The sequence below is a fragment of the Centrocercus urophasianus genome, unplaced genomic scaffold (assembly GCF_019232065.1).
Source record: "Centrocercus urophasianus isolate 14NV4802_14NV808 unplaced genomic scaffold, USGS_Curo_1.0 seq_9, whole genome shotgun sequence".
Classification (NCBI taxonomy): domain Eukaryota; kingdom Metazoa; phylum Chordata; class Aves; order Galliformes; family Phasianidae; genus Centrocercus; species Centrocercus urophasianus.
Window position 1 is genome coordinate 253,914 of NW_024885532.1, and position 23,684 is coordinate 277,597.

A 23,684-nucleotide genomic window follows, 5' to 3' on the forward strand; every position below is an offset into this window, starting at 1 on the left:
CACTAGAGGCCAGTAATTAATAACCATTTATCATGCAAGAAAGCCTGCTACAACATAATACTTAAATTTCTACATTGCCAGGTGTGATTTTAGCAGTAACTCTGGAATTTATATATGTATACACACACACACACACACACACACACACACACAAATAAGATAAGAGGTCCATCTGGCTTGATATGGTGTTTTTTTTTAGATAACCAATAACAGATGTACAAATGTTACTTCCTACCTCTGTACAACGCATACCTCCTCCTATGCTATATCAAATCAAAGCAAAGTTACTGCTCAAGCCAGGGTTGCATTCAGATATTTGATTGACATTACTTTTTGATTATCTTTCTTGACTTCTGCCCTTGCCTTTAAGTATCCCCTAATATTCCTGCTGCCTTGAGGTAAGGGCTACGTACACAATTGTGGGACCAAAGGTGTATAATCAGGTGTTGCTCATTATCATATCTTAATTCTGTTTTCATGGCAAGAGACATTCCCATCCTACTCTTACTTTCTCAAGACAATGCATATAAGTCTTTCTTTTGGTCTTTAACAAAAAAAATCAACAACAAATATGAAAGTATTTTCAAGAATGCCTTGAAACTCTGTTGCAGGGAGTGGATACAGCCACTCTGAAATTGTTCCATTTGCTATCACTTTCTCTCATTATCACCATACAGTGACAGTTACAAAAAACTTCAGTACTGCAAATGAGAACAGAAAAAATAGTCAGGAGGGGCTTTTGACCCAAAACTTGTGGGTTTTTTTTTTTTTTTTTTTTGTTTGGTTGGTTTTGATCCCAAGATAATGCCAAGTTTACCCTTTTGAATGTTAGCCTAATGGTCCCAAAGGAAAGGGGCACAGAAAATGCACTGTTATTTAATAAAGCATTTACATATATGTGCATGATTTGCTGAGAAGAGTTCTGGCCTGAAAACAACTTAAATTCAAGTAGACAAGCTTTAACTACTCATCACATGGCAAAAATTTCTTATTTCTTAAATTCATTGAGTATCCTCCCTCTTTCATTACAAGCAGCAGTGACTTATTCTTTATTACTCTTCCTGTAACACTGATGATTTAATGAAACTACTTTTATCTCTTCCACACTCACCTCTACTTCAAACTGAAGTCAGCTCAGTATGTTAGCAAAGTCACTTCCATACGCTCTCACAAGCAAACACATTGTGCCAGCTGTTCATTCTGTTGTCCTACTTTGATACTCATAATGCTATTTTAGGCCTGTCCTTTTTTGAGACAAGCTCTTGATCTCACATGTCTGCAGTACAGGTATCAGAGGTATGCTCAAAGTTTAAAATGGGCCACGTGGGTCACAAGGTACAAAGAAAAAGCCAGTCAGCAAGGCGTGCCTTGGACTATCACAAAAGCATTTGACAGCAGACCATTAAAAAATGTTATCTAAGAACTGTGTGAGAAGATGTAGCAAGTTAAAAGCTGGATCTCAAAATTCTTCTTTTACTGTACTGGGGCAAGGAAACCTCTGGCATTTTCCAATTCATGGAAGCATCGTGACTCATTTCTTGAATGAATATGGCAACAGTGCATTCTTCCAGGAAGAAATAATTCTGAGAAGATGCACGATGCTTTAACTTAGTCATCTCTGTGTCACATACTTCCATCTCAGTGCTTTACGAAAGAAAAAGCTCCCCAAGCCAACTTACTTCATCTTGTAATGACTCCTCAACTTGTTCATCATAGTCTTCATCTTGTCTTTTCACTAAATCAAAAAAAAAAAACAAACACATTTTAAACCACTGTATTTCTAGGCAGCAATATAACAGAGTCTGAAACAAACTTAGAATACAAGAAACACTATCTGAAGATGCAAGAAGAATTTGTCTTTAAGCTTCAAAGACCTTTCACAGAAAAACGACAGCTCAGACCAGGAATACGTAAAACAGCACAGAACCTGTCCATAACCACAAAGAGTCCATATAAATAAGGCACTATTGTTTTAAATCTGCAAAGATTTCAGAGATGAAAAAACACAGAAGTGACACTATAGACATGAGATCCATCAAGTAACCTGTATGTAAAATTTTGATTAAACTATTGTATTTCAGCAAATTATGCCACCCCCACCCTCCCAGAGCTTGCAAATATTCATCAGATTATGTTCTTTCAGAGTCTAATTGGTTAAATACGGAAATTAAGGAAATCCCAACTAGGAATTTTGTGTTTAGAAATGATTAAGTTCTGCTTTGAAGAACTATCACACGTGAACAGGAATTCTTGCTGACCTACCCTGTCTTAATTCTTGGTTTTTAAAGTGCTCTTCTAGTTTTCCTTTTAATATTCCTCCAAGTTCCTCAAAGTGTTCGTTGTTAAGGCATCCGTCGCCCATTACCTCGATGCACTGTGAAAGAAAATGGTCTGTCTTTCAGATTTAAGGTACCTGAGCATCTCAATGAAATCTAAAACGTGCACAGAGTATTAATTCATGTTTTAAGTGATTACTTGCAGAAATAACTAACAGAATTTTCATGCTGTGATCAATTCTCACATTAATCAAGTAAGGATTGATAATTTCACTGTACATTTCACCCACATGGTTCGAGTGGTTTGTGGTTAAAATAAACAAGCCTGGTGTTTATTTTAACTTAATATTTATTCCACTTCCCACCCATCCCAGAGATTCAAAATACCTATGTACAATTAGAAAAATCAGAACAGAGATGTATTAGCTTTGGTATTTGTATGAGCTTTGATATTAATTTAAGCAGCTGAAAGAAATGCAAACACATGGTTGTTTTTTGTTTTGTTTTGTTTTGACCTTAAAAAGCTATGAACAAATGAATTTTAAGAAAAAGAAAGTTTACCTTTGCAAAAGAATGCATTATTTCTGAAAGAACATCTGAATCTGGTTCTGTCCCAATGGCTTTGATGAGTGCATCACACATGAAGTGCCACATCTGTGTGAGGTACTCAGGCCCACGGACTCTGGCACATTCGAGAAGGAGGGGCATCGACTCTGCTGCTGCCACTCGAACACGTTTTGTTATTAAGGAAATAAAACGACTCAGGACAACAAAAGAGTGCTTAGAATATAAGTAACTATAATGACATTTGTTTGCTACCCAAAATTGACTCTTTGTTATGCTTTGATTTCTTTGATTCATAGTAAGATCATATTTAAAGGGAAATTATAAACAGGAAGGAAACTGACTTTTTACATGAGTAGATAGCGATAGGACAAGGAGGAATAGTTTTAAACTAAAGAAAAGGAGATTTAGATTAGATGTCAAGAAGAAGTTCTTCACAGAGAGAGCAGTGAGGTGCTGGCACAGGCTGCCAGAGAGGCTGTGAGTGCCCTATTCCTGGAGGTGTTCAAGGCCAGGTTAGATGAGGTCTAGTGCCTGACTGAGTGGCTGGGAACCCTGCCTGCAGCAGGGGATTGGAACTTGGAGATCTTTGAGGTCCCCTCCAACAAGCTGTTCTATGATTAAGAAAATTCAACTGTTTGCTATTCAGAAGTTGTTTCAAGCCTATTTCAAGCAAGAAATATATTCAAGTTCCCTTAGTTTGTTGATGCAAACAAAACTTTCTGTTCAGCTTGCTTTCTACATTACAGATGAGCTTATTTAAAAGAAACTAAAGCAAAAGCTAGGACTTAGTGGCTAAAGATGTATAAAAAAACATTCTCAGAAAAAGACTTCTACAAAGCAGTAGAACACAACATTAGTACTTTCTATCCACTTAGGGAAACATTGTAAGCATCATTGATTTTTCCCAAACTAAGCTTCCATTTCCACAGTAGGATTTATCAATAGGATATCATCATGGAAGTAGAACTTCAACAACGGAACCATCAGCTTTACAACTTGTTCAGTGTACTCCACAAACCCTTCCTTCAGCTCTTTTGCATAGCAAACCTGAAACACAAAACGGTGGAAGTGCCGTGTTAATGTGCAATATTTAATGAAAAAAAATCAGCATCGTTGCAAAAAAAAAATTGAACTTCTTCAACATCTCAAGTACTGCGAAGTTTTGCAAAGTTCTGTTCACCTTAAAAATTTAGGTTTTTTTTTAGAACTTATCTTCAAACAGTGGTAAAATAGATTTTCTTTTGAGTTTAGGATTCAGACAAACAAAGCTACTTAATTATAAAGAATAGCTTTGTTACAGATTTTGGCCTCAGACTTCACTGTCCAGCAATACACACATCACCAACATTGCCTTGCTACTCACCAGCATTTGGCATGCAGTTGCTTTCTCTTCAAGACCCGCAGTTTTAATTCCAAAGCTTTGCTGATCTCCTAGGTTTACAAACTCCCAACCATCATCATCACTCATATTCTCCATATCTTGTGCTGTTTTTAAAAATATATATAACTTAAAATACAACCATTTACTTCAGTGTTTTTCAAGCAAAGCATCAGCTTAAAACTTACTGTCTAAAAGAGCTACTTCAGGTTTAATGGATGCAGTCTTCATTAGAGGGCCCATGACAACAGGAAGGTACTGCTGAAATTCCTTTCCAAGAATTTTACACATTCTGGCCCATGCTGAGATCATATAAGAAATCTGTAAGAGAGGACAGTCACAGTTTTCACGTCTCACATTTTATTCTAATGCATATTTGTAATGATACCATAAAGAATACTTTGCAATAGATTTTTTTCTTTCAAATAAAGTCAGCAGTGCATAAGATACATTTAAAAGAGAAGACTGCACAAAATCAAATCTGATACGCATGTTATGTAAAAATTAAGCTTGAGAAGACCTCTCCCCCAAGCCTTTATATGAAACAGTGCACTGACATCTCTTATCAAAGGTGTGGTAGTGTAAGATATACGCTTAAGGCAATCATGACACTCCTCAGAAGTCAATTTCTTTCTGAAATAATTTCCTGAATTTAAGTGATACTATTGATAGAGTCTCATTTCTAAAAAGAGCAAGCAGAGCAAAAGACTGATGTAGTGCTTTATGAGGAATTTCTCAGTTGCACAAGTCAAAATAGTTCTTTGCTCATTAGAACAGCTGCCTAGTAGAACTCATGGAACTATTTATAAGAAGATGACAGCAAAGGAATAGTCACATAATACCAAATGAAGTAGCAGCTATTGGACAAGGGATGATTGTCCATACAGCAAATATAGATTCTGGATGTCTGATCTCCTCACCACGCTTCTGTGAGAGATTTAAAGGACATCTCAGGGCAGTCAATCCCTCACAAAAGATGTGATAAACTGTTAGCCTAACTGTGCAACTGTTTTTTTTTTTTTTTTCTTCTTTAAGGAATGTCACATCCACAAAGAACATTTTAAATCTTAACAAACAAGGTAGAAACAATTTTAACATACTTGTGGATCATCATCTTCTAGATCACTGAAGTCTGTCTGTGTCTTCAACAACAGCTGCATTACATCTGATGCATCCTGCATAAACTAAAGTAGGAAAACGTGCTTTTTAAGGCAAATCAAGAGTCTCAGCAAACTACTCCTTTAACATTAAAGAAACTATTTATGGCCAACATGTTATCAAGACAGAAGTTAAAGCTTCAAGAAGTCTGAAACGAAGACACAAGTGAAAATGCAAATTCTTTTTTGGAAGCATCACTAAATGATCCTGGTCTTCAGCCTCTGCACCCCTATCCGCATACTTGAAAGCATAAAAATGGCTGTTTAAAAACAAACAAACAATCACAAAACCTACTTAAGTAACTTTTATTCCCATGGAACAGGAATAAACCAATAATACAAGCTGCTAGTGAGACAGCAATGTTTTAAGTCGCATCAGATGCTTCAGTGAAGTTACTCACACCCTCTTTTCACTTCCTGCATTTCCTTGCACTCCTCCAAGAAGAACCTACTGAAGGTTAGTCTTTCCTTAATCCATACACCACCTTATTCTGCTTTTAAGCTATGATTTTTGTCTTCCTCACTCAATAAAATGAAAATCTGTGTCCATAATTCAAGCTTGCTATCTGAACATCACTTTGATTCTTAGACAGCCCTTCATGCTTGCTTACTGGCACTTTTACAATATGCATTTTAACTCATAACCAACAAAAAAATCCCTGCCAAATGCACTGAAGTGACTGCTTTCAGTTCTATTGTAAGCACACTCAAACGTTTCCAAGCATTTGGTCATAAACTACAACCAAACAAGATCACCTATGCTTAGCTTCCTTTTAACTATTTAAATGTTAGCCACCATTATGACACTGCTTAAATGAGATGTTCCAGTATCTTTCAAAAACAAGAAAAAAACCAACAAAAAATCCACATACTATCAACATGAGAATAACTTAAGTTGATGTATTTTACTAATATTCTATTCTAAATTAGTGAATCTAAACAGAAAGACAGTGAATACAGATATCAGAGAAGAAAACAGAAATGCAAGCATTGAAACCAGCAACAAGATAACTGTATGTTTAAAAAGTGATGTCAATTCATTGTAAACCATCACAAGAAACAAGCCTGCTTGAAAATACATTCAGATAGTTAGATAAGATTATAGCATGATTCACAGAATGGCTTGGAAGGGACCTTAAAGTTGCAACTCCCTGCCATGGGCAGAGCTGCTACCCACTAAATCAGGCTGTCCAAGGCCCCATCCAACCTGGCCTTGAACACCTTCACAGCCTCTCTGGGCAACTTGTTCCAGTACCCCACTGCCCTCAGAATAAAAACAACTCCCCCTAAATTCTAACCTAAATCTCCCCTCTTCTAGTTTAAACCATTCCCCCTTGTTCTATCACCATCAGACATTGTAAAAACTCTGTCTCCTTTTTTATAAGCCACCTTCAAGTACTCGAAGGCCACAATCATGTCTCCCTGGAACCTTCTATTCTCCAGGTTGAGATCTTACCTTTTCTTTACCAACAGCAAGACCAATTAAGCTGATGCATTCAATAGTTTTTCCTCGCAGAAGCCTTAGTTCCTTCTGAACAGCATTCTCCACAATGTGTTTTAAAGAGGTCATAAATAAGTCATAGTATGGAACAAACTTCTCCTCCGCTGTATCTGCAACCGATGCTATTGAAGTCACAACTTGCTCCAAAACCAGCTTAGTGCCTTTCTGTATCAACTTGAAAAGAGAAGAATAAAGTGTTATATTTTTAAAGCAAATATTTTAATGAACAGCATTAAAAATTAAAAAAAAATGCTCATGGGCATATCCTCATTCTTGTCAGTTTGTAATGACAGTAGATCTGTCTACTGGTTTGTAGTTCACAGTTCAGCTACACTAGCGAACATGCAAGTGATCACCTGCTGTGAAGCTGGTCATTCAGTATATTATACCTCTTGTAATTTTATCACCATAGTGGAATGAAGATGCTTCACTAGGTTATCCAAGTATGGAATTAGCAGTGACTTGGGACAGTCTTCAGTGAAGTTTATAAGCGCTGCAGCAGCATGGGCTTGAACACGCTGGTTGTCTTGATCCTCCATGGTCTGCAGAAGAGCTGCTATCACCTGAAACAGAAGCGTTCATCTTCAGAGAAGCAAGTTTCTGAATGGAACACTCTTTTTTTGGGGCACTGTTTTACTGCTTACCTTCTCATGAAATTTCTTTTGGAAGCCAGGTGCAAAGTCAGTTGCCATTTGTCCAATTGCATTACAAGCAGCATATCTCACTCTCGGATGCTGAAAAATTATTTCCCTCAAATGATTAAGAAGTAGGCACAAGAGCAGAAATGAAAATGTTTTGAAATAATTAACTGTATTAGACTCACAGGGTCCTGAAGGAATAGCAGAACAAAATTAACTATCTCATTTAAAATTCCTTCCATCTGTTGGTGGCAGCCTTCTCCGATGGCTGAGAGTGCCATCAAGCCCGCATGTCTGTATTTCCAGTCAGCTACAGAAGATTAAAAAAAAACACAAATATTAAAAGGACAAACCATTTCTATTTGAGGGGTGGGGTAGCAGGGGGCAATGGCAGGAAGAATAGGTGAAAGAAGGGAAATAAATGCAATTTATTTTGTAAATACGGTTTTGATTTTTCTCACAGTGACACACAACAATTTGAGTATCTAATCCAGGCCAAATCCAGACCTAAAAAAAAATATCTAAGCAGCAGATACAATTACGTACATAGTACTAACATCCGGGAATAGCATTTTAATTAAGTGAGCTAACCAGGGAAACATTTTTTTCCTGTGTTAGAGCAGCCTACATTTTACTCTCTAAGTCAGGAGGGGAAAAGAAAGGTCAACAGAATCAAATATATGAATTTAAAACAAATAAATAGTCAGAAGTTGCATCAGAGCTCTTTAAGAACAGTGATATTCCATTTAGGGTTAATGAGGCTTTCCCCCCCATCAAGTCCTATCAGTCTAATAGTCTAATCTTAGACAAGTGGGTATTATGACATCTGATCTTTCATCATCTCCTTTTTCAGGAAGAGATGAAGTAACATCTTGATAGAAAATAGAGTGAAGCAGTTTATTTCTGCTATTTAAGATAATTGGATGTTCTTAGTTAAGCTTAATATCCACTGTCACTCACACTATGTTACTATGAGCATGAATTCCTGACTTGAAATTAATGACACTACAAAATGAAACAATTATATTTGGATGACCTAGCTACCCAAACTTAAAAATCATATTTATTATTTCAATAAACATTTTTGAGAAGCTGTAGTGCTAAGAGAAGGGAAATTCTGATTTCTCAGAGAGCTGCTTATGTTTTAATCTGAATGCCTTCATCCCCTCAGCTTCCTATCAATGCGAATCTCTGCATCAAACACTGCCTATTGCATTTCCTCTTCCCAAAACAGGAAACACACTTGTCAGGTACTGCTCTAACCCAACAGAAAGCCAGAACAGAAATCAGAATTATCAGCTATGTGATTTCTTCACAGGATGCTCAAGGAGGCTGTGGATGCCCCATCCCTGGAGGCATTCAAGGCCAGGCTGGATGTGGCTCTGGGCAGCCTGGTCTGGTGGTTGGTGACCCTGCACAGAGCAGGGGATTGAAACTGGATGATCATTGTGCTCCCTTTCAACACAGGCCATTCTATGATTCTAAGTAAAGGTCCTACAACCATTAACTCTTCTCTGTGGGTTCTACAGAACACAGCATTTTGTTAATAGTCTGGAAGCTATTAACATTAGAAGGGAAACACTAGAGGTAGTTTTTGGGAAGAGATTTCTGAAAAATAAAATTCCCAAAGAGACCTTATAAATTTTCATGCTCTGCAGGTGATACCTTGAATGGCCCTATATTCCCCAACCTAGAGGGTAACAGCCTTTTTTTGTTTGAGTTTTAAGTTATTGAGGCAAAAAATGCACAGAGAAATATTATCTTCTTTGCACTGTCTTCTATATTGACAGCTCAAATCACAAATCAGTTAAAAGTGTATAAGTGATAAGAGTATATGTAACCATCTAATGGAACAAATATTAAATGACCATAATCAAACACAGCCAGCCTATCACAGACTTCTGTATTTTGACATATCAAATTTGGGAACAGGGGGTGTGACAGAGAAATTTTTATTTAAGCACTATAACGTATTAGAAATTCACTTAAATGCAACACTTCAAAAGAGATCTGAGCTTCAGATCAGCAGGGCACACTTAAGGTATTGTATGACACTACACAGACTGAGAACAGCAGAAAATAAGACAAAAATCAGTCTGTTTTTTGACATCTGTTCAGCTGTTTGGGGTCCAGTTTTAATGCACTCTATGTCTTAATAAATCCCGGTGTAAAGAGAAGTGATGCATTTCAAAGCACATGGCACTTGCATTTTTTGCTGCTGAAATCAAAAGAAGCGTATGAAATACATCACTTAGCTCAACAGAAAGACTTAAGAGATATCAAAGTTCCTGGCAATTTAAGAATTGCAAAAATTTGCATCTACTTACGATTCTGAAGCATCTGCATAATATGTTCTTTAATCATAGGTAAAACAAGCTTCCCTCCAAGGCCACACGCCATCCTGTCCAGCGCGCTCTCACCAGCTACTGCATTGCTAAACAACAGTTACAAAAACAGCAAACGTTTGACATCTACAACAGAACAGCCTGACATTTTTGTGCAGTTCTTCTCCTCAAACTTCTGCCATCCTGAGTATACATGAGACTCCATCAGTAAATAAGGTAAGCCCAAGTCTAAAAGCACAAACGATGGATGCTTGAGCCACAGAATAGCTACGCACTCTCCACTTAAATACTGTCTGTAGAATTAATAATACTGGCCAGCATAGTTTTGTGTAAATCATCCTGCAAGGCTGCCACGTCTATAGCAGCACATCCCCAGGCCAATGACTCAGGCAGGAAACATCCAGTCCAGGTGAGAAATGCATGACTTGCAGCCAGTTACAGAGCTGAGAACAGCTAAACATTACCTATATTAAATGACTTGTTTTACCCAGTAGAATTAATCCTTACAGATAAGTGAATGAAGTTTCCAGGACACAGCAAGCTGCTGTTGCAGTCTGGGTATGGCTTCCCCTCTAATAACTCAAGGTTATTATAGTACCTTCTAGACACAATGCTGACTGAAAAGCAGAACAAATGGTTCAGAAAAGGATGAATCTTCCTCTTCTTTCAAATACCATTTGGCTGGGCCGTAAATAGAGGTCTTCAAACTATCATGCTTGAATCCCCAAGTCTCTTTACAAAGTATTTATAGCCTAAAAAATTCACATGCTGCAAACAAAGCTGCTTGCACAAAGATATTGACCATACGGTTCCTCTTCAGATTAATCATGTTCAGACAGAAGCATCGCCAGCCAGTGCATGGGCACATAGGTTTAGACTGGAGCAAACTCACTGAAGTTTTTGGCTGCCTTCACCTGAAATGACGTCCCTCGAGTTCCTTCCTTCCACCATGAATTCATACATTCAATTTAAGGAAATAAAAGTAGTATTAACTCACAACAATGACCACACATCTCTGTGCAACATTTGCAAAGCTTTAGCCAGGGAAGAAGGAAGTTGGATTAGAGTCTTCCTTCTTTTTAGAATTTCACTGCTGTGTGAAGTCAAAGGGACAAAGAAACTGGAAATGCTAAATAATCCCTGATGCTTTTGCATACGCTGATTCACATCCCCCTTAGTCAAATCTGAGCACACCCTAACTAGGCTACAGCCTGATTATCATTAGCCAGCTTCTTGGACTGCAAATAAATTCCAGGCATCTTACATGGCTATAAAGTACTCAAGCACAAGCAGCTAGAAAGCATATCGTGCCCATTAACAACTCTCTACAAAGATGAACTTCAGTGGTGGGAAATGCATAGTAACGAGTGAATGTGCTGAAAGAACAAACTAAGCAAATACAACCTCCACAAACTATCTGGTTTCTAGGATTCTGTATCAAACCCTCCAGCTCTCCTACTATTTTGAGGACCAGAACAGCTGAGTTTCTCCTTTAGACTAAGTTTGACTATAACTTCTTCCTTTATCTTTGCTTGTTACTTTTAACAAAAGTATTTCACACTAGAATCCACACTTGTGTGAAAAGAACTCTCTGCTGAGAGTAAAGAGAAACTGGCATGCCTCAAGGGGGTGATTCAGAGTACTTACTGAGCTGCCTAAAGCAGGCCATTGGAATGAAACCCCACACCCTGAAAGCCTTGATAAGGATTTCAACTTCAATTCCCAGTATTCTATTAACCCTTGAAATTTAACAGAATGAAAAGAGTTTAATACTTGACAAACTTGAATGCCAGTATGGCAAGCTTCAAAAGTTGAAGAAGCAGAACGAACTAAAATGTTCTAATCACCACAGGGAAGAAAGGGGGTGGAGGAAGGTAGTTTAGTTCCCATTCCATAATCAAGAGGAAACAAAAAAAGTGTTCCAACTTGAGCATAAAAGTAAACAGGTTCTTCCATAAATTCCTGTGCATCAGTTTTGCAAGCAGCTCATATGCCTGATATCTAGTACAAGTTGCTATGTGGATTAGTAGTCACACAGTTAGTCTACTGTTTATCTTCCTATGAATATTTCCAACTAGTTTGCTAATTTATGAGATGGGGAAAAGACCTGCAAGACAGCAGTAAGTATTTCCAGACTACACTACAGAATTACTATACATAGAAGTGCAAGAACAAGTTTGGAAAGCTGCTTCAGAGAAGGAAAAGTTGCATAACTAATACAACTGAGGCTCTAGTAAGAACACATTGATTAAAAAAAAAAAAGTTATTTTCTCCTCATTACTCTTCCTTAGGGGCTTTCTCCTCTTTTGTGCATGAGGTAAAATTTGTACTCTGTCACAAACTGTTCTGAAACTAATTACATCAGAGGATTCAAGTAAGAGACAGATGCTGCAAAAAGCACCTAGCCTGGTAAAAGGACACTGCCTTTGCACATATGTGGGCATAATTATCTCACTGTACATTTTTCTGCTTTCTTCTACTGCATTCTACTTCTATTTGGACAGGGGCAGACATGGGAGCCCATAGAAATACCACAGACTACAGTGAAAAGTTGAAGCAAGCTACAAAGCATGGAATGAACAAGTAAGAAAGACTGGACATATTTAGCAGGACTTCATTACCTAAAACAAGACAAGCTACTAGTAGCCATATCAAGAGATTTAAAATAATAGCAAAATAAAAAATTATTAGAGCCAGAGAGTCTGGCACAGAATCACACCATGCATTCCAGTGTCTTTTCAAATATCAATTTTTTTTTTTTTTTTTTTTTTTTTTTTTTTTTTAAATCACCACCGTTTCAAGGGCCTCGATCCTGAAAAATACGCAGTGACTGGTTGGAGGTGACTAAAAATCAGTGTCATTCAGCTTAGGTTCCAGCTAATTTCAGGAAAAGCACTCAATTGAAGAGATTAGAAGAACTGAATCCTAAACTGCGTAAATAACAAAAACCAGAAGGAACAGAAGTGAAACATTAAAACAGTGCAAAACAGCAGGGAAGACAATATACAACTTATAGATGTGCATTATAGCAAGAAGCAAATACTGAAAGAATTCATTTATTTGTTAAACAGTACCTAAATAATCTACAAATAAACTGTTCTTGCAACCAAGTGCAGTTATTGTCAATTACAGATCTCCTACATTTACCTTCTGTTACTTGAAGTCACCAATTCATGCTACAGCTTTAATTTTTACTCTTCAGTGGCTGCTCATGACTGAGAAAACAACTTAAAGAGTTGACTGAGTAAAGAGAAAGTAACGCATTGCAGTCATTTGTATCCTGCATTCACAAGCTACCGTTAGCTGTGCAATCTTGACAGCATACTGAAACAATTAGTTGCACAATTACCTGTCAAAATCATCATCTTCAAGCTCATCTGCATTTGCCCAATCTTCATCTTCTTCCAAGTCAACCATCATTGCTAACATCTGAGGAACTGAAATGATAAGTTTTAAACTCAAGTTGTTTAATTAAAATAAGATTCTCAAAGAACAAGTGCAAATTGTAAGTTTCCCTTTAGGAATCATGGAAGAAGAGGCCTTTTTCTTCAAACAGCCGATAGCCAAGTCTGTCTGTCAAACTGTATCAGCAAAAAAATTCAGAACAGATCTTCAGAACATTAAAATCCAGAAGAATGAAGAAAAGCTGAGAGCTTTTCATATAAAAAAAAAATCATACTGCCTGTGCTGCTGCTAAGATTCACTGCCTGATTGGGTATACTGCAACTGATGAATTTCGTAATACTTCTACTACTGTTAGCTACAAAAAAGGCACAGTCCTAAACAAGCTCACCTCACTGCACAGCTGGATAGATGAGAAACTCCTGCCAGACTGACAACAGATGAAAATATCAGTATCATGTAACAAGTACAAACAAGATCAAATCACGGATTGATTTGCTTGATGTGGCTATGCATCTTCAGCCAGACATATCAAGGTAGCTTAATGGATGTTAACAACTCTCTAGCGTGACACACAGGTGTCAGAATTCCCTGTGTACTGACTAGTCACTGAAAATAATTCCTTCAAGAAAAATCTATTAGAGCCCAGAAGCATTTCAGACACAGACACTCATAAGCACATGTGAAAATGATCTACTGACATAACTCAGAAAGGTGGAAGTCAATCTGCCACCAATGCTATCAAGTCCCAACAACACACATCAATCTTAATCACTGCTAACAAGCAGGGCTGAGAACAAACCAGCATCACAAGTTGTTTGGCTGTTATCGTATCTAAAAGCCTGTAAACATTTGTTCATCGAATATGAATTATAGAGATTTTTTTTTTTAACCTTAGAGTTATGCAGTAAAGTTTGTTGTCCCAAAAGGCCCTCACAATTTAACTGCTGCCAGTATATTGGTTATTTGTTTATAATGAAGACAACTGAGCTTCACCTACTGCTGAAACATGCCAGGACTTGGCACTTCTAAGGAAAAACTACCACCAAAGCTAGGCTGCATCTTTAATTTCTAGGCAATAAGCAAATAAAAAAACCCCTCTTATCTTGAAGACAGAGCTCAAAGTGGGAAACGTGAACCCAAGTGAATTCCTGAGCTGAAAACAGTTAACAGGACACCACCTGCTCCTAAATCAGGGTCACATTCTGCAAACCCAAAATAAGGTGACAGTTTTACCTAAGATCAGATTCTAACTGTGAAAAATTAAGAGATTCAGCAGCTTTTTAGTTGAATGAAAACAGGAAGTCCTTTAAACTAAAACACAAAACCAAGACAAAAGTAATCCATCTTTGTCACCTTTTTATTATCTTCTGAACATAACTGCTTTATGAGCTCTGCAAAAGGATTTTCTTTTTAATCTTAGTGACTCATTAAGAGTTATTTTACAGCAGGCTGCAAACCAAAGGCATTTCATTTCCATGTGGTGCCCTATCCTAAGAAAGTATCTTAATATAAACGTTTCCTTCCAAAGCAGCAATTACCTCTCCAATACAAAAGCAAAGCAATTCTAAAGAATATGACTTCTCTGCTATGCTGCCTGACTAACTAAGAAGCTTATAATGATTTGGGGACATTCAGCAAGTTTCAAGTTAATATTCTCAGCAAGCTACAGGATGGAGTGAACACAAAATGATTTTTAAAACATTTAAAATATGACAGTTTCCATTCTTCAGAAAACTATTCTGTAAGTATACAAAATACCTAGTCAATAGTTTCAATAATGCCAGATGCAGCTATAACATTTTCCAGAAGTTTCATGATTGCTTTAGAGATTCATACATCCACAACTTTCCCAAGCTAATGACTAAAAAGAAGTGCAAGTGCAGAGTGAGGGAAAAAAAAACCCTTCCAAAGAATAGCCACTCTGCTGTGTCAGTGTCCTCATCTGCTCACAAGAAGGGTTTAAAAGGCAGAGAAATACCAGTGTCTGCTCATTTAAAAGCACTGCTGCTCAGATTGTCCAGAAGGGTTATTTTTAGTGTCTCAAATAACCCATGATTAAAAAAGCACCCTTCCAGACAATTTACCATTTGCAAGTTCAACAGACTAATTAGTCCAAGCGTTTACATGAGCATCTGATTTTTAAATTCACAGCTTTAAGTCAACACTGAAGCTCAACATGCATGCCGAATTCCTTCAGCCTACAATTGCCAGCACCACAGAGTATCTGGCCTACATACCAAACTCCAAACGTAGGACTTCAGAACTGAATCCATCAACTTTTTTTTTTTTAACATTACAAATTCCCAAAGGCAGCAGAACAGCATGAAAGCTGTATTTTCCTTGGAAAGACCTAATGAGAGTCCACTGTAATTTTATACAAATTTCTGGTGGCTGCATAAGCAGAGATTCATTTATTAAGAGTCATAATAAAAAAGCATTTTCTCCATAAGAAATTCAACTCTGTCGCTTCAAGTTACCAACAACAGCAAAAAGAAGAAAGAGGTTAGATACATTTTTGCTACTTGAACATCTGCAAAGTCAGTTTAATAAAGTAAAAGAAGACAAGTTATTTCAACAGAGAAAATGAACAAAATACTTACTGGCTTGTGCAACAATGTTTGTATGCCTCCTCAGCATAGCAGCAGCAGTTTCTGACAAGGTCACAATTACTTCAAGAGCCAATTGACGTTGCATGTTACTGAGATTGGTGTCTGCACACAACTACAATTCAAAAGAATAGAGCCAACAGTTAGAGCAGATGCTTCAAAGGAACAAAAATACCAGTTAAAAAAAAAAGTTCCCAGCTTTACCCTCAGACTTAGTTGCAATGTAGGTTCTAAGTGTGGTCGCAAATACTTCGGAACGGAATCTGCAATTTCTACAAGGGACTTCAGGACAGAGTCATCATTTTGATAGCAGGAATCATTTACAGCCTGTAAGGGATAAAAAGAAAATTATTAAATGAGAAGTGAACAGCATATCACAGGGAGTACAAAGAATCATAGAGTTACAGAATCCCCAATGTTGGAAAAGACCTCCAAAATCATATAAACCAGCCATCTGCCTATCACCAACATTGCCCACTAAACCATGTCCCTCAGTGCAACATCTAAACATTCCTTGAACATTTCCAGAGTCAGTGACTCTACCATCTCCCTGGGCAGCCCATTTCAGTACTTGACTGCTCTCTCAGAGAAGCATTTCCTAATATCCAACCTGAACCTCCCCTGGTGCAACTTGAGGCCTCTTGTTCTATTCCTAGGACCCCCACCTCACCACAACCTCCTGTCAGATAGTTATAGAGAGCAATAAGGTCTCCTCCAGACTGAACAATCCCAGCTCTCTCAGCCTCTCCTCATAAGACTTGTGCTCCAGACCCCTCACAGCTTTGCTGCCCTTCTCTGGAAACGCTCCAGTGCCTCAGTGGTCTTTTTTGTACTGAAGGGCCCAAAACTGAACACAGTTCTCAAGGTGCAGCATCACCAGGGCTGACTATAGAGGGATTCACACCTCCCTGCCAGCAACACCATTTCTGATACAAGCCAGGATGCCATTGGCCTTCTTGAGCCAGGAGTGTATCCAGATGGCCAGTGCAGAAATCACATACAGGGTCCAAAACCTACAAGCCTTCTGTAAGTTATGGAGCATACCATTATTTTTTATCAGTTAGATTAAAACTTACATAGAAAACCAACACTCAGCAAGTATCAAGGAGACAAGTCTGATGCCAACATGAAAAAGAACCCCATGCTTTGACACTTACAACTTCAAGAAGGCATTTTAAATACAGAAAACCTCAACTCTTCCCCAAAAGAAGGAAAAAGCCAGCCTAACTCCTTTTTTCACTGTCACATGAGAATAGCTTAAACTTACAAACACCCACAATTCCAAGTTTGAGTAACTCTTCCCCCCCCCCCCCCCCACTCAATTCTGTGGAGCCATTGAGTTGAAGCAGAACTTTCAGCTTTCCATCACAGGATGCAGGAAAGGAGAAAAAGAAATCAAGTTCTTTTTAAAAGTATCTTTCCTATTCTGTAGCCACACTCTGAAGTTTAAAACTTACTTTTAACTAACCAGATTGATACTCTAGTATCAAAGCACCACATAGTTGATCCCGTTCATAACTTCTGCGAGTAGGACACAAAAAAACCCCCAAAACTTCCAAAGAACAGATAGTTTTAATATACACTTCAAGGGCTTCTGAAAGGAATTTTTATTAATCAAGTATCTGATGTTTTTTCTAGGGTAGCAGCATTTTTTAGAGTGAATAGCTAGGTTTTTTTTTTTTTTTGGTTTTTTTTTTTTTAAGTACTTTAATCTAGAATCCAATGACTTTGATAAAGCTACTGAAGTAGTCCACAATTTCATTTTCAATGTCAAAGCAGCATTTTTTAACATGAAAACAGTTACGAAAAAATCTGCGTCTTCCTTTCTTGCAGCTATCACTCATTCTCTGATTCTGAATAGATACAGTGCAGTACTTTCTGGAAGTCTCTTTAGAACTCCAGATTCTACAATCATTGTAACACTAACAGTGAATGAGACAAAACCAGGATTCTGAATTTGCATAACAAGCTCAAAACACACGTTGAGTCCAAAAATATAGAGGCAGTTATTAGTAGTATAAAACACCAGCAATTAGACTCAACTGAAGTTCCAGTCACTTTTTACCACCACTGCAAGTTCAATCTCTTCGATACAACAGTCCACAATTATTTCTGAAAGTTTAGCTTCCAATATAACTGCCACAGAGATTTGACTCAAAGAACTGAATTGTTAAGTCAGATTTTTAATTTTATGCAATTTAAAATCACAGCACTACTTCAACAACAACAACAAGCATCCAACTGTCTCCAAAGGTCACTCACTGCCATTCTAACACATCCCATCTCCTATTTATAAACTGGGATTTTCACACCCATCTTGTGTTACTGCAGCCAAAGAATCAAGTCCTCCTCACAATAAGGTATTTTAAAACACAGCCTCTGTAGCACAGCCTTGTGATCCGCAGTTGCAAAATAGTTGAAGACTCCAGCCAGTTGCTGCAGTGCAATAGTTAATGTGCACTTTTAAAAGCTAAAATAGCTTTTGGAGTTCTATCACGCAAAGTGGGGTATTAATCTGTAGCCTAAGAACAGCTTACTGTTTAATTGCTGAACATCAAGACAAATGGCACGCCTACCCCAATCCTGCCCAGCTCCCACTCATGCAGTACTTAGTAGCCAAGGTCCTCTTAATTACAATTTGAGCAATACAGATGCCATTGGCAAAAATCAAACTCAAATGTCTCTCTCCTGAAATGGTCCTAATCAAGTCTCAGACATCGTATGAAGCATAGTAAATCATTCAGCTTGCAAATTCAATTTATCAAAGATCATTCTATCCAGACTGCTATTCTTACTTGGAGATCTTTGCTCAGAGTAATTCTGTGCTTTCCTCTACACTGATGAGGTATGACATATCGCAGGTAAATGATTTTTTTAACTGTCTACTAAAAACCTCCAGATAGCTTATATTTAAAGCATATTTCAATGTCATAGTTAATTAAAAAGTGGTACAAGTTTCAGTTGAATACCTTTAAACTCATTTATCTACACAGTGTCCACTTACCAGCATTTAACTATTTTCCTTAAACCCTGTCAATTACCTTTATTTATAAAATCCCTTTTTGGGTTCCATCTTGCTGGTGACCAATGTCAGGTTAATTAACACATATAATTAATTCAGGTGTCAGAAAAGATTTATACTCAACATGAGTTTGCAGGTCAACAATTTCTGCGTGGGTCCCATCAACACAGACACATTAACAGCACTTTGTTGCTTATCTGTGTGGTTTCTTACCTGCAAGATTCCAGGTAGCAAGTCTGCAAAATGTTTCAGAAGGGGAATATTGTGCTCATTAGCAAGAACAAATGCAGCTGCAGCTCTAGCAGACAGAGTCTTGATCTAGAAGGCAGGATTAGAGAAATAAACGTGAAGATCTGGTAATAAAGCACGTAGTTGTTTTCTTCTCACATTATGCCTACTGTAAGACTCTAAGCTGGATAATCATTTTCTTCTTACATTTTCCAAATAGACAAAGAAATCAGTTTTTAACATGGACTTCTGCATCTTGCTTTGAATTAAGGTAAAATAGTTAGATTCTCAGCACCTATGTCCTCAGAGATAGCAAAAAGTTTATCATATTATTCTTCTGAGTTGCATGTATTTCCCATTTTTTCACCTCAAAAAAGCTTTCATCCCCAGCTTCCTTTCCAACATCAAAGTCTCATTATTCAAAAAGTGTGATTTAAATCCGTAAAATATGCTTCTGTGTAAAGGCATGATTTGTGGTACTTTTAAAAATGTTATTCAGTTGACTTTCAAAGGTCAGAAAAAGTAACCCACAGAGGAACAGAAAACTGAGCCCATATATCACAGCAGGGTTTCCTACACTTGCCCAGCATTTTCCTGAACAAGAGAAACACTTTCAAAGTACAATTCCCTGAACAAATCAATAAATCTGAACCCTTCCAGAAAAGCAAGGCTTTCTACATGCCCATAGAGCAAACCATGCACGACCAGTACAGAATGTATTTATTCTGTTAAACATGAGGGCCAGAAAGTGAGCTTAACAATGACTTTCTGATCACTCCTACTGCCAATTAAAACCCCTGGCTCTGCATTTAGTCACTACAAATAGGTTTCTCCAAACATAACTGCTAGGCAAGAGTTTTGGCCAATGCAGTGATACGAGCCTGTGAGCCCAACTCAGGACCATGAGAACATTTGACCCTGTTGTTTTATGTAGGCAGAGTTAAAACCTGCTCCAGATGTACACTGACTTCAGGTAACACAATCCTCTGGTTGGAATCTTAATGTTTGAAACCACTACAATAAACCTGGATATTGGAGTGAGAAAAACAATCGAAAACAGCAGTCTTACTGAAGGATGCTCCTGATCTTGCATACACTGAACCAGCATCCTTTTAATAACCTCCAAATAGTGTTGCTGCTGATTTCCAAAAATCCCAGGAAAATTCCTGCAAAGAGAAGACCAGAACATTAATGCAACTTCACACACTTCAACTGTAACTGCTACCTTAAACTTACCTATCGTTTCAGATACAGAGTGCAACCATACACATATTGGGGTTTATTGAACTCTCAGAACAAAATAAATGCAACTTACGTTCACTTGTTAATTAAGTAGTGACAGTGTTTACTCTATTTTTACATATATGACTCGCATCATCTGTGAAAATGTGGCAAAGCCTGAAAGCTTACCAGAAAATATGCAGAGCAGCTTCACGAAGTCCAACGTTTTGAGAACTGACAGAATCAAATAAGAATTTTAGAACTTCTGGCCACTGGTTGTTTCCATCTTCATCTAGATAAAGCACAACAGGGATTTTAGGATAAGCAAGCAAAAAGTGGTTCTCTCTCAATTATGCAGGGCAAACAGTTGTCAGTACTGAAGTTCAGAACAGCTGATGTGAGGAAGCACGCAAATCACAATATAAGATACAGTTAAAATGGTAGATCTAAAGGCACAAAGTGATCTCTATTTACTGCTATAACTCTACTCAGGAGTAACAGCTCAGCACAGCATTCACTAGAATTGAAATGTAATACCTTCCTAAAACTTTACTCAATTTCACTCAAGCAATTTACGAACCAGAACTAAGGAATCTTACTTTTGTCTGATCAAGAATAACGTAAGCAAGTGTTACATCTTACTTGAAATTCTCAAATCAATTAATACATGATGTGCTACAAAACACAAGCGAAGAATAAAACCATCGACACCTTTTGCCACAATACTTGCTGAAATAAAATACCTATTAAGTTCCTGGCCAGCTCAGCAACGATGTCACAGATTTTTTTCCTCATACTGGACTGCGTTTCCAACTGAATAATCAACAGCAATCCAGTTTTGATAGAGGTCTGATCATCAGGTGAGAGAGCGGGATAAACTTCTTCAAAAGCGGAAGACAAAAGACGTCGTAGAAGGACAGCTGCCATCTGTCTTGCCTGTTGGATGAGACAGCACATATGTTAAAGAGCTCTGATGCAAAACTCCAAGAGAGAAGAGAACCTCTTCCATGAGTAACTGTAGCGCTCCATAAACCAACTGATTTTTACAAACAATATCAAGACAAAACTAGTGAGCAAATCAACTACAACAACTAGAAATTCAGCACCTATCTTGTTTTGAGGGTCCCTATGCAATTTTTTTTCTGTATTTTGTAATATCTACCTCTGAACTGCATTGAAAAATAAAAGCCACGCTCTCATGATGAAAGATAACAGGTATAATGCTTTCTACTGTTTGGTTTTCACTGTATGGACTTGTTTGGTAAGCGAAATACCTCTCAAGCAACAGATGGCAATTACAGTAACTGGTAAAATCATCGTTAGAGGTGTAATTCAGTTGATGCTCCTTTACTATCACAGCTATTACTCAAAGAAATAACTCCTTCGAGGGTTTCATGATTAAGTTCTTCCTGGAGTTGAAATTCTGACAAAGTTTTGTGACAAGACAAAAAACTTAGCCACATTACTTAAAGATGTTTGTAGAGCATCTTCCTGCTATTTGGCTCACTGTGATATTTACTATCCCAAAAGAAGTATTTTGAATTAAAGAGTTGATTTCATGGGGGAGCTTAATCAGACAATCTGTAAGCCTTTTCTCAAGCAAGAAGGTTTCACCCTAAATATTCAGGAACCAAGAGTAAGACTTCGACAAGCAAGCATGAATCCTGAACAAAAAGGAGCCAAAGCTTTCAGCCTCTCAGGCCTATAATGAACTGCTTCAATTTAAGTGTGAATTTGAGTATAGGAACCTCAAATAGTACATATTATAATTCTCTAGCTTCCTGTTTGCATACAGCAATTCCACAAGTGTGTCACTTACATATTTGTATTTATTTACAATTGTGAAAGAATTGGAAATGAGAAGCATAGCCAAGTTATTCTGAATGAATAGAACAAAATCTACTGAAAAGACGTGCGAAGCACTCTGAATAACAATACATTGTTCACTAACTACTAATTCTAGATGGACAAGCAGTAATTATAAACAATCCCCCAAATCTCTAAAGCATAACACATAGAACAAAATGTTGTGTGGAATCACAAAACGTAACACATTATTGTCAAATTCCAAATACAAACTTTGTATTCACCGAACTCGAATGCATTCTGTTTTTCCTAAGATATTCTTAGATAAACGTGTACTTGAATGGAAAACAATTTCACTAGTGACAGCCCTTGGAATTCCAAAGCATTCAATGAGCAGCAGAACTAATAAAGTCAGATTCCTAGCAATACTGCTGAAAGATTTGCTATGGCATAAGCTGTACATGAGAAGCACCAACACTGCTGCAAAGTCTCCAATTTTAACACAGTGGGTAATGCTATAACAAAGATGCTGTCATGCTGTGTTTTGCAGTCTGCAGACTCAATGTGTATTTTTTGTGGTCTAGCTCTCCTCTTCACAAGGAGTGCACACCAAATGTCTCTATATTTGCAGAAGGAAAGGACTAGAACAGGACCTTACTCTACTCCTCCACATCAGCACAGGCCAAAACCACCACACATGTAGGATTAGTAGATCTGCCTTATTAGATCTACTGAAGACAGAAAGTCAATGAAGAGGGTCACAGTGCCTGCCTGTGTGGTAGCTCCCATAATAAGCCAAGGTCTTCAACAAACGCATCACAATACAAGAACTGAACGAGTAAAGAACGATTCTTTCATCACCACTTCTGTGAATCCCCCTTACAACCTGCCCCCAAATTTAATGGCACTACAGTATTAATAGTACCTTCCCTTTTCCCATTCCTAGAAAAACTGAGACTGTAAAAGATTACATTGCTACTCACTCATAGTGTGAACTTACACAGAAGCCTTGATTGAGGAGTAAATTCCCCAGAACTAAACAGGAAGGCAAAAACTCCAATTCAACACCCTCTCATACATTGTGTTATGTTTCTGCACATATTCTCTGACATCTGATGATGGCTGGACTTGCATTGCATTCACTCCTTCACTCAATCAATACTAAACAGAGAATACAGCTCATTTCCTTAAAACATACAGTCTAAGAGATCTGACTTCCCATCGCTGAAGAATTTTAATTTGAAATACTGGAAGACAAATATAGATGTACTGCAAAGTTAAAGACAAGCACCAAGGCAGGCAGAACACAAAGATCTGCCCTGCAGGAATTAGCTCCTGGCCATTGTTACTAATTTAGGAAAAAATAAGCCAGGTTTCCTAAAGTAAAGCCAAACATCTCAAGGAATGTCAGAAGCAACTGACTTCTAGAAATAAATGGCAAATTTTCCTCAGCAAGCACCCATCTATATATGTAAACTACTCATGAATTTAATTATGATGTACAGATTCAATCAGCAGCAGCTCCAGTACTGTT

General features: G+C 37.6%; 1 protein-coding gene across 1 annotated transcript in view; it reads right to left on the minus strand.

Moving 5' to 3' along the window:
- The window catches only part of IPO5 (importin 5), a 37,657-nt gene that overhangs the window by 7,452 nt on the left and 6,521 nt on the right, over positions 1 to 23,684 (minus strand). Inside the window, exons 3-21 of the mRNA XM_042838852.1 lie at positions 21,088 to 21,280; positions 20,534 to 20,636; positions 20,193 to 20,289; positions 19,109 to 19,213; positions 16,078 to 16,200; positions 15,868 to 15,988; positions 13,212 to 13,299; positions 9,845 to 9,951; positions 7,703 to 7,827; positions 7,524 to 7,613; positions 7,269 to 7,442; positions 6,835 to 7,053; positions 5,322 to 5,405; positions 4,410 to 4,542; positions 4,207 to 4,328; positions 3,794 to 3,890; positions 2,838 to 3,010; positions 2,263 to 2,374; positions 1,680 to 1,735 (exon numbers count right to left, since the gene is read on the minus strand). Of these exons, the coding sequence (XP_042694786.1) occupies positions 1,680 to 1,735; positions 2,263 to 2,374; positions 2,838 to 3,010; positions 3,794 to 3,890; positions 4,207 to 4,328; positions 4,410 to 4,542; positions 5,322 to 5,405; positions 6,835 to 7,053; positions 7,269 to 7,442; positions 7,524 to 7,613; positions 7,703 to 7,827; positions 9,845 to 9,951; positions 13,212 to 13,299; positions 15,868 to 15,988; positions 16,078 to 16,200; positions 19,109 to 19,213; positions 20,193 to 20,289; positions 20,534 to 20,636; positions 21,088 to 21,280 (2,322 nt within the window). The remainder of the gene's footprint in view (positions 1 to 1,679; positions 1,736 to 2,262; positions 2,375 to 2,837; positions 3,011 to 3,793; positions 3,891 to 4,206; positions 4,329 to 4,409; positions 4,543 to 5,321; positions 5,406 to 6,834; positions 7,054 to 7,268; positions 7,443 to 7,523; positions 7,614 to 7,702; positions 7,828 to 9,844; positions 9,952 to 13,211; positions 13,300 to 15,867; positions 15,989 to 16,077; positions 16,201 to 19,108; positions 19,214 to 20,192; positions 20,290 to 20,533; positions 20,637 to 21,087; positions 21,281 to 23,684) is intronic.